Here is an 11,872-nt window from a genome sequence, read left to right on the forward strand (position 1 = left end):
TTTTTTTTTTTTACAGATAATTGTCTCAGCTCTGGTGTCTACAGTAGATGTGATATTAATTAGTACAAGTATGTAGCCCTTATATTCGCTTTCAGTTGTTGTGTTAATAAGACGTACGGCTATGTTCACATATGTTGGTTTTTTTTGCAGCTTTTTTTCATATACAAATTAAAAGCTGATTTTTACCAGTCAAACCTATGAGATTTCATGAGATTTTTATCCTGAAACATTTTATTTTTTTTTTTTTTTAATTCTTCAGCAAATATTTTAGTGTTTTTACAGCATTTTTTCACTTTTAGGCCACGTTCACACGTTCAGTATTTGGTCAGTATTTTATCTCAGTATTTGTAAGCCAAAACCAGGAGAGGAGCAATCAGAGGAAAAGAATAATAGAAACCCGTCACCACTTCTGGATTTATCACTCACTCCTGGTTTTGGCTTACAAATACTGAGGTAAAAAAGTGACCAAATACTGAACGTGTGAATGTGGCTTGAGAAAGGAATGTGAAAGTGCAAAAAGCGCTGCAAAAGACTTAAAGTCTTAGCAGCATGTTTGGTGAATAAAGGTTGTATTCCGCAATGAGTTTTTGGCGAGTTTCTTTGAGGTAATTGCGTTTTTCCATTACATTTCTGAGTGAGTTTTATCCCTGGTTTTTATTTTCCGTATTTTTGATGCTGTTTGTCTATTTTGGGTTGGTCATGTGGCGCCCCTGAGGCTCAGTCGCCACAGAGATACTGCTCCTCCTCCTGAGGTGTGGTGCCCCACCATCCAGGTAAGTTGGAGGCTCCTGACCACGCTCCAACACTCGCACCCCACACAACACGGTAGTTCAGCAAAGCCACATTGCAGCTCCCTGCTTGGAGTGTAGCAGAGCACCTTTGGTGGCTCCCTGCTTCGAACACGAAATGTGCTGGGAGGCGAGTGGAGTTAGAATACATAAAAGAGCGGGAAGGTTTAGGCTGAGTGCAGACGGACTTTTTGGCCCTGCGGATTTTTCCGCGCAGAATTGAAGAAATCCGCAGGTCAAATGACCTGCATTTTTCCTGCGGATTTCTTCCATTTTTCCTGCTGTTTTCTTGCGGTTTTTGTGCGGTTTTCCACTGCGGATTCGGTGACAGGGGAGATGGAAAACCGCACAAAAGAAGTAAACATGCTGCGGATTTTGTACCGCAGGAAAACTGCGCGGAAAAATCCGCAGCGTCTGCACAGCGTTTTTTTTTTCTCATTGAGTTCTATGCTACTGTACATCACAATGCGGATATGCAACGTTTCTGCGTGGAAAAATCTGCTGCGGATCCACTGCATATCTGCATCGTGTGCACACAGCCTTAGGATGTCAGTCAGTCAGTCAGTCAGTCAGTAAGTCAGTCAGTCAGTCAGAGAGTCACTCAGAGGAGTGAGGAAAGAAGATCCCTGAGAGAGGGATGGAGGAAGGAGGTGCTGCAGCAGATCTCAGTGACCTGGGTTTGCTGGCACAGGAAAGGAAAGAAGGAGAAAGACATTGAACCGAAACCTGATCTTCCATAGGAAGGAGAGACTAGTACGGAACGAAGTAGTAAAAGGGAACTGAGGACGTGGGTTAGGAGAGAACCCTGCCTAGAAGTTCTAAGCGCAAGGACGGGGCCCGGTCCCCGAGGTTGTATGGACACTAATGGTTCTACAGCAGACACCGGTGGAGTAGTGAGCTGTAAATGCACTACTCCCATCTAAGACTTGGGGGCACAACAGCAACTTGGATAGTGAGCCAGGATTCAGGAGTAAGGAGTCCCCGAAGCAGGCTACAGCTGTCTGCCGTACAAGTAGAGTTCTTGGGAACATCTGTCAGGAGGAACTCCAGTGTAACTCAGTACTAGGAGTACTTCACACCAAAGGTGCTATAAGAGGAGACGTTCAGAAAGGCACATGTTGGCGGAGTGTTGGAAGGGAGCATTCCATCTCACCTGGAGGTTGATTGAGTCCCTGACCCGGAGGACACGGAGGCAGGCACCTGTGTGTACTACAGACTGTGAGTAAAGCATTGGAACTACAAGCCCTGGTGTCCTCCATTCATTCTTGCGCCAACGTACCCAGCACCGCTACATCTGGGTACCAGCTTCTACACCGCTTGTGCCTCTCCTCTACCCCGACATCTACACTGCCCTGGGGCTACAGCTACACCTGTGGGGAGCTTCACCATCTTGGCTGCAACACACCACCAGCCCCAGAGGCTCTGCATGCAGCGTCGGATCAACATCTTATTTGCCGAACACCACAGGTGGCGTCACAAACTATTCCATTAACTGCATTCCATCATTCAATCTCCCCTGATACTTGGGCGCCCAGGGCCATGGACCGGGTCACCGCCGCTGTCACATCCCGCTGACACCGGCCTGGTGCCGAGTACCCCACGGCCCTGGGAGGGCGACCCAGTCAGGTTATAAATACATTTGCTTTGTTTTTGGTACTTCCTGGTATTTGGCTTTCACAAAACTTTATTGGTACAGTCATGTGCGGATTATATGCAATATTTACCTTTGGATTTTTAACATTTAATTTAAGTCTATGGAGAAAATCCACACATAAAACTCTGTGTACCAGCAAATGAAGTTGACGTCTTGCAAACCGCACCGCAGGTCGGATTATGCTGAGTAAAAAAAAAAAAAGCACAATGGGCAGGAGATTTCTATAAATCCATCCATTTTGCCAAAACAGTAAGACACAGTGTTTTCAGTGCAACAAAAATATACAGCGTCAGACACTCACCAAAAACTCATTGTGGGAACACAGGCTAAGGCTATGTGCACATGTAGAATTAGGAATCCGCAGGTAAATTCTCAGGTCAAAAGACCTGCGGTTTACCTGCGGATTAGCCCTGCGGTTTCACACCTCTACAATGGAGAAGGTGTGAAACTGCAGCAGATTCCGCACAAAGAATTGACATGCTGCGGATTTGAACCCGCAGCAAATCCGTGCGTAAAAATCCGCAGCATGTGCACAGCGCTTTTCAGTTTACCATTGAAAACAATGGTACTGTACAATGCACCTAAGTCTGCTGTGGACCCGCAGAGCCTGAAACACCGCGGATCCGCTGCAGAATCTGCACCGTGTGCACATGGCCTAAGGCTGTGTGCCCACGTTGCGTTTTCAATGCGTTTCCACCGCGTTTTTGCCACAGCAGAAACGCTTAAAAAACGCTAATAAAACGCATCCCCATGGAATCCTATGGGATTCCGCAGTTGCTGTGCCCATGCTGCGAATTTTACCGCTGCGGAATCGCATAGCGGTAAAATCCGCAGTATGTTCATTATTTCTGCGGAATCGCGGCGATTCCGCCGCCATAGAATTGCATTGAAATGCTCACCTTACGCATGTGGCTATGCCCACCATACGTAAAGTGAGTGCTTCATGTGCGGATGGTACGCAGCGTCTGGAGGAGAGGAGACTGTCCTCCATACCCTGGGTACCATAATCCTGTAAAAAATAGAGTAAAAATAGAAAATAGTGATATACTCACCTTCTGATGGCCCCCGGAGTCCTCCCAGCCTCACTGCCGACATTTTCTGTTCCCAGGGATGCTTTGCGCGAATCACCTGAGATGACGTCGCGGTCTCGCGAGCGTTACGTCACAAAGGTCCTTCGCCCAAAGCATCCCTGGGATTGGAACATACCGGGAGCGCCATTGGAAGGATGAGGACATCGGGGGGCCGTCGGAAGGCTAGAATAACCATATTTTTATTTTTTTTTAACTATTTTTAACATTCTATTTTTTACTATTGATGCTGCATAGGCAGCCTGTCAATCACTTTTCCAAGCGATGCTTCAAATCGGTTGAAAACCCAAGCATTCCGTAAGCTAAAAACGCTTGCAAAATGCATTTCCGCAGCATTTCTGCAACGTGGGCACTTAGCCTAAAACTAACTTTATTAAACATGTGCTGTAGACAAAGCACGCATGTAATCAGCAGCCAAAAGACTCTGCAAAAACCCTGAGAAATGTGCATTTTTAATGCAGCGTCTTTACTACCAAGAGAGCAGGTTTTGGTTGCAGAAAAAACATAGCCTGAGTGTATGTACACGCGTTAAGTATCTGCTGTAGACATTTTTACATAGAAAATGTGTCTCTTGGTAGGAAAAACGCAACAGAGATAAATTGTGTATTTTTTATGCATTTTTTTCCCAGTCATTAGAATGAGTAAAAGATGCTGCAAAAATGCCGAAAGAATTAGCGTGCTGCAGATAGGACACTGCTTCAAATCTGCAAGGAAAAAAAAGCAGCGTATGCAGGAAACTTCAGAAACCTCAGCACTTTGCTGGAACAGTAAAATCAAGTGTTATTTTGCAGTAAAAATGTGACGTGCACAGACCCTGAAGTCTCTTTACACAGTTAATTTATTACCCTACTTATGATTTTATGTATTCAGGTTAATGAAGATGAAGTATAAAGCCGTCATATATCTCATTTATCATTGATCCTTGTTGTGATTGGATATTGCCGGCAGAATCAGGAAACATAAAGGCGCGAATAGGGACAATTACATTTACAATAGTGATTGATCACCAGTCCTCCATGATGAAACAAGCCGTCCTGCAGGACGTGGCCTCGCGTGTGTTTATACACATAGACATTCACCCTTATAGCCTAAGGCACACATTATGGCATTCAGCAATGCAATTCCATTCTATTCATGCAGTGTTATACCTACATACTACAGATGTAGGATTTCACATCAGATTCCAATGGTGACAAGATCTAGAGAAAGCTGCTAACCACTGAGCCAACCGATATCAAAGTCCCTTCACACTTGCATTATTTTTAGCTCTGCGACTTCTACACTGTACAAGTGAATGAAAAAAGGCCGACACCAGATGACATTACGCTGCATCAGTTTATTTACACACATTGACCTCAATTATAAAAAATAAATAAAACACGACGGGCGGCGTAAACACGATCACTAAAGGCCCCTTTACATTTAGCGATGCACCAGCGATCCCGACCACGATATGACCTGGTCAGGATCGCTGGTGCATTGCTAAATGGTCGCTAGTGAGCTTCCACACAGGAAGATCTCACAGCGATGCAGCAGCGATCGATAGTTACCTTTCAGACGAGGCGATCCTGACGTCCTCCCGTCCGCGTCCACGCGTCGCTCATCAGCGCCAGCAGGAAGCACCCGACAAGAAATAGAGCTGCGCGTTCTCGCGCGATCAGCGATAGATAGCGGGGGAGCCGGTCGGAGGTCAGTGTCACACATAGCGATATCGCTGCTACGTCACCAAATCGGTGATGCTTTAGCGATATTGCTAGCGATAGCGCTATGTGTAAAACCCCCTTAAGTCTCAGTTTAGTGTCACTGGATGGTTGTGGAGGTTATTATTGTGAGTGTAACTTTAAAGGGCCTGTCATCCAAATGGAAATTATATTTCTCCATTAACATGAAACAGAATAAGAATGAAATAGTACAGCAAATCACAGAAAACAAAATACAATAGATTACCGGAGAATCAGCTGTGTATATTTTGTTGTGCGCATATATATATATATTATATTATATCCATCTATTATAATTATCTATCTATTATTTCTACCTATTATATCTATTATCCATCTATTATAATAGATAGATATTAGATGGATAGATATAATAGATGGATAATAGATATAAAAAAAGGATGAATACAATAGATAGATAGATAAATAAAGGATCTATCTATCCTATTGGCTTGAGAAAGGTTCACACTTCTGGACCGAAACGTCACCATATTGGCAAATAAACTTTTCTCTGGATCTATCTATTATATCTATCCATCTATCTATTGTATCTAATTATCCATTATCTATCTATCTATTATATCTATATTTCTATCTATTATCTTTCTATCTTTTATCTATCCATCTTTCTATCCTTTATCTATCCATCTTTCTATCCATTATCTATCTATCCTATTGGCTTGAGAAAGGTTCACATTTCTGGACCGAAACGTCGGCATATTGGCAATTAAACAGCACGTGACTTGATCCAATAATGGTGTGCTGCTTCCATTTCTTCTGGATATAGTTATTTATTTATCTATCTATCTATCTAGAAATCCAGGAAAAATTGGAGGCAGCACACCGTTAGTAGTGAAAAAAAGAGCTATTAGCCCAAAAGGCGACATTTCGTTCCGAACAACAGGAACTTTTCTCAAGTCTATCTATCTATCTATCTATCTATCTATCTATCTATCTATCTATCTATCTATCTTCTATATATCAATCTTGTTGATCCGACCGGTCACTCCTCATGTCTACAACTTCCATACTTGCTGTCGGCTGCAGTGAGTACAAGACCCATGTGCTCTTCATTAGAATCTGCGCTCACAGAGGAGACGATCTGGGCTTTTTGGGGTAAACATTCTTTATTGTCATCACGTATTATGGATGAATTTTTCATGGAATTTAAGAGAGAAAATGGAAAAACACAAACAAAGCAATCCCAGCACATCAGTATATGGACGGATTTGCAGAATATTTAATATGGAACATCTTACATCCAATTATTTCTTTCTACAGATATCAACATTTATAGGACTGTAAGTATACATGATGGTGTCCGTAAGAGCACAGTGGAAATTAGCGACGCTATATAAGAGATGCCTTTCTTTATGTAAATAGTAATAACCAAGTCCCCTTGTTAGTTAATTGTACTATTAGTATTTACTAATCTACTTTCTGCAGGATATTTACTCACTTTATTTTTTGCTTGGGCGTTGTCTGTGAAATGCCCACAGTGTGAACGTGCTCTTATACGTTGCAGGCATACCAACTTCTGCGCTCCAGCTCATTTCTTTGATTTTAAGATATATACATATATTTTTTAAACAGAGGATATATTGAGTAGATATTATATACGGTATATATATATATGAGAGAGAAAGAGATAGAAACACATGTAAGTGTATATGTATCTCCTAAATGTATGTATATAGTTGTGGCCAAAAGTTTTGAGACTGACTCAAATCTAGCTTTGCTTCTTCATTATTTTTAGACCTTTTAGTGGGATGTTTCCATGGCTACTGAAGGAAAATCATCAGCATTTCATACGTTTTTACACTTTTAAACTTTTATCGACAAACACATCAAGTTTATGAGAAGACTTAATATTGACAGTGCTGTCCCTTAATTCTTCATTGTTCTGCTCTTCGCCCCGGCATTGGATATGAGCTTCTGGGCCAAATCCTGACTGATGGCCGCACATTTTTGTCTCATCAGTGCTTGAAGTTTATGACAATTTCTGTTTTTGTTTCACTACTTTTTGAGCATTGACCCCAGGGTCTCTATGGGATTGAGTTTCTCCTGACCATTCATGCAAACATTCAATGATTTGATCCCCTAGTCACTTTGTTATGACATTGTGACAATGTCTCCATCGTGCTGGAGGAAGCATTGTTCATCACCACATTGCTCCTGGATGGTTGTGAGAAATTGCTTTTGGAGAATGATCATACCCCATTTTTTATTCATGGCTGTGTTTTTAGGTAAAATTGTGGGTGAGCCCCCTCCATGGATGAAAAGCCCCCACACATGAATGACCTCAGGATGCTTCACTGTTGGCGTGACACGGGACTTTTTCTTCTTTGCATATTATTCGAGACGTCTGAAACAAGTGTGAAGTGGCTTCAGGGAAAATAAGTTCAGGAACTGGAGGAATTGGACTGCAGAGGATGAGGGTAAAGATACTCTCTCTGATGAAGACCCTTCAAACTGTATGGGAAATGTTGAAGAATGATTGTCCAGAGACAAAAAAGGGAGACCTACCATGAATCCTGTACCATGCCAACAGTAAAGCATCCCGAGACCATTCATGTGTAGGGGCTTTTCATCCATAGAGGGGGCTCACTTATGATTTTCCCATGAATAAAGAATGGGATCTAAACATCCTTCAAGAGTATCTTCTCCCAATAATCCGGGAGTAATGTGGTGATGAACAATGCTTCCTCCAGCATGAAGGAGACCATGTCACAAGGGGAAAGTAAAATCTAAGTGGCTCAGTGATCAAAACATTAACATTTTACGTCTACGGCCAGGAAACGTCCCAGATCTCAATACCACTGAGAACTTGTGTTTAATCCTCAGAAAGTGGAAGGAGAAACAAAAACACATCAATTGTGATAAACCCCAAGCAAGAATGGGCTGTGATCACTCAGGATTTGGCCCAGTAGCCGAGATCCAGCTGCCGGGGCGAAGGGAAGAAGTTTGAAGAAATAAGGGACGACCCTGTAAATATTGAGACTTTGCATAAACTTGATAGATTTGTCAATAAAAGTGAAAATTATATAATTATTGGCCGTAAAATGTTCCCTATTAAAAATTCTGCAAATGTTTCCAGCATATTGACAGCTGTTATTTTTTTCCATGAAAGCTGATTTCTATCATTATTCATCCGATCTATATAATCCTGCACTGTGCACATAGATATGCGGATTGGATGCAGGATGCGGGGAAATAATCCCATTTTCCCAAGTTACAAAAACGGTCATGAATCCTAATCCCCATTATTCTCTGTTACCCACCTACACCTCCACAGGCTGCGACATCTTAAATAATTCATCTCCATCACAGTATCGATGATAGATCTGATGTATGTAATGTAGCGTGTAACCTGCCCAACACAACCAGTAACGTAGGATTAATATCTCACAGCTATTTTTTTTAATGTTTTTGGGGAAAATATTATATAAAAATTAATACAATAAATTGAAAAAAAATCTCAGCTTAGTTAGTAACATATTGAACAAAAATATAATAATATATAAAAAAATGAAATATATATATATATATATATATATATATATATATATATACACACACACACACACACATGTACTGTATGTATTTTAATATATTTATTTCTGGAGAAGGTTCAGCTTCTATGGTGTAGTGGAAGTGCCCGGTGGAGGACGAGGTTGTACTATTGTTATAGAGGTATATACAGTATATCCAGTTCTTACCTTGCAGGCAGACCAGGTGGCACAGAAGGAGCCCGGGGATGATCAGCGTCCACAACGTCTTCATCCTGAGCGAGTGTCAGTTGTGGAATGGAGACTTGGACACGTTCTGTGGTCGCTCCCCTCCAGCTCTCTGTATTTATAGACTGCTGGAAACTATTTCTTTTGGCTCGGAGCCCAGGGGCTGATTATTCTCGATGATTTCCTTCTCGGCATATGCACACCTTTATCTGGAGTGGGGTCGCCCCAGGTTCACACCGGTGGTGATTGTCACTCGCATTTTCTAAAAAGACGTAGAAATGTATCGCAGCGCGGGAAAAAGAAGAGAACTTGTGCTACTTACAAGATTGCATTTCTTGTTATTACTTTAAAAGGGGAATTTAAACCTTTGTACTATTGTAATATTGCTCCAACACAGCTTACTTTACAAATGGTTTTAATTGTAAAATCTGCTAATATTTTGCTTAGCCTGAGCTCCGTCTCTGCCCTCGGACTCTTCTTTTATTGTCTACAGGTTAAGGCTCATTCACACATCAGTATTTGGTCAGTATTTTGCATCAGTGTTTGTATGCCAAAGCCAGGAATGGAACTTACCGAGAAAAAATATAATTGAAAGACTGACTTCTGTTCGTTGTTTTGGAGACATTCCTGGTTTTGGCATACAAATACTGATGACATACAGATCAAAATACTGATGTGTGAAAGAGGCCGATGGTTTATACCAAATTAAAAACACAATGAAGCATCAACTCCAACATTATATGGGAAAGTATTAAAGAGGTTCTCCAGTCTCATGAAATCGATGATCTGTCCTTAGGATATGTGTTCAATAGCAGATCAGTATAGATTCAACACCTGGGTCCCCCCACCACTAATTTATTCTGAAATCAACCAGATACAGACAGTGAATGGAGCTGAACTGCACAGATCTGTTCAATGTGTAGCAGCTGTTGCCAGGTACTGCAGATCAGTTGCAGATACTTTATTAGACTGATCTCTTGGACCGGATGAAACTGATGTATTTACTTTGAAAATCCTTTCCTGAATGGCTGCAATCCGATAAAAAAATCGGATTGAATTCGGACCAATGTTATTCTATTATTGTGCCTTCATCTGTGTTATTTTTTCCAGCTCGGATCGGATCACGATCGGACTGGTAAAAAAAAAAATTGCAGCATTCGGATTGTATCCCGGAATAGAAGTCAATGGGTGCGAGAAAAAAATCACACAGCACTCGCACCATGCGAGTGCTGTCTGATTTTTAAGTATCGGTGTCCTCAGAAAAGTTGGCAATTTATATGTGGCTACAGTAAATAGATATATACGCATAGAATATATATATATACATACACATGTGAGTGACACACACACATATATATGTATTTATACTAGATAGGAGAAAAGCCGGTAATAAAGCAGCCGCAGTAGAGGAAAATCACAGCAGAAGCCGACAGGATAGAAGAGATGGATTACATACAGTAAATACATACAGAATTGGCAGATATATACATGTGTGGGACAAATACAATTAGTACCGTGTGTGTGCAAATTACTGGACATTTATTTAATTAATAAAATATTATTTTTGGGAAAAAAATGGCGTGGGCTCCCATGCAATGTTTCAAACCAGCAGAGGGAAAGCCAGCGACTGGGGGCTGATATTAATAGCCTAGGAAGGGGCCATGTATATTTTTCCCCCTGGCTTAAAACATCCACTGTCAGCTGCCCCAGAAAAGGCGCATCTCTAAGGCTATGTGCACACGTTGCGGATTCTGCTGCATTTCCGCAGCGGTTTTGGCCCTGCAGAAATGCAGCAGTTCCGCAGACATGGTATACAGTACCATGTTATCCAATGGCATTTCAAAACTGCTGTGCTCACGCTGCGGTTTTGCTGCGGTTTACAAACCACAGCATGTCAATTGTTTGGGCGCATTCCGCAGCGGTTTCACACCATTAAAAAAGTAGAGATGTGAAACCGCACGGTAAAACCGCAGGCTAATTCGCAGGAAAACCGCAGGTCACTTTACCTGCGGTTCCGCGCGAGAAAAAGCCGCAGGTGAATCTGCAGCGTGTGCACATAGCCTTAGATGTGCCAATTCTGGCACTTAGCCTTGCTCATCCCACTGCCCTGTACCTTTGGCAAGTGGGGTAATGAGGGGTTAATGTCACCTTTTAGGTGACATCAAGCCCCAGGGTTAGTAATGGAGAGGCGTCAATAAGATGTCCCTATTACTAACCCCATAGTCAAATTGTTCAGGTGGGTTGCAGACAGCCCCCCTGAAAAAGTATTTGAAGCTGATTTTTCTGTAGGAAAAACGTGTAAAAGACACGTGTTTTTGACATTTTTATGTATACTTGTTCCTTTTTTTTCTCGCTTTATTTTCATTCATTTGAATTAGTGAACCTTTTAGTCCAATCTATATACATAATTGCCTTAAATTGTCTGTCATCCACTTCCGTCTGGATGTCCCCGAATCCCACAATCCACTGCGTTGTACCGGAAGTACGCCGACCGCCATTTTGGCACATCCAAGTGATGCCGCTGGGATCCAGGATGCAGCGGCGATCCCGACCGCCGCTGGGATCCCAGTTGTCGCTCGGATTCAGGCTGCCACTGCGATCCCGACCGCCGCTGTGATCTCGACCACTGCTGGGATCCCGGCCGCTGCTTGGATCCCAGCCACCGCTGCAATCCCGACCGCCACTGGGATACTAGCTGCCACTCGGATCCAGGCTGCTGCTGCGATCCCGACCACCGCTGCGATCCCGACTGCTGCTGGGATCCCGGCCGCCGCTGGGATCCCAGCCGCCGCTGGGATCCAGGCCGCCGCTGGGATCACGAGGCTGTGAAAGGGGTGTAACAAGGGGGTATAATGAGAGGGGTGTAGTGAAGGGGGTGTAGTGA

At 42.7% G+C, this 11,872-nt stretch overlaps 1 protein-coding gene across 2 annotated transcripts in view; it reads right to left on the reverse strand.

The window, feature by feature from the left end:
- Window positions 1-9,083, reverse strand: part of LOC141056358 (C-C motif chemokine 20-like) — a 106,484-nt gene extending 97,401 nt beyond the window's left edge. For both annotated transcript variants that reach the window (XM_073553108.1, XM_073553107.1), the window contains exon 1: window positions 8,971-9,083. In XM_073553108.1, the coding sequence (XP_073409209.1) occupies window positions 8,971-9,034 (64 nt within the window). In that variant the 5' untranslated portion in view covers window positions 9,035-9,083. The remainder of the gene's footprint in view (window positions 1-8,970) is intronic.
- Between the last annotated feature and the right edge of the window lie 2,789 nt (window positions 9,084-11,872).

Source organism: Dendrobates tinctorius, unplaced genomic scaffold (genome assembly GCF_039654945.1).
Source record: "Dendrobates tinctorius isolate UK_male_01 unplaced genomic scaffold, ASM3965494v1 ptg000197l, whole genome shotgun sequence".
Taxonomy (NCBI): domain Eukaryota; kingdom Metazoa; phylum Chordata; class Amphibia; order Anura; family Dendrobatidae; genus Dendrobates; species Dendrobates tinctorius.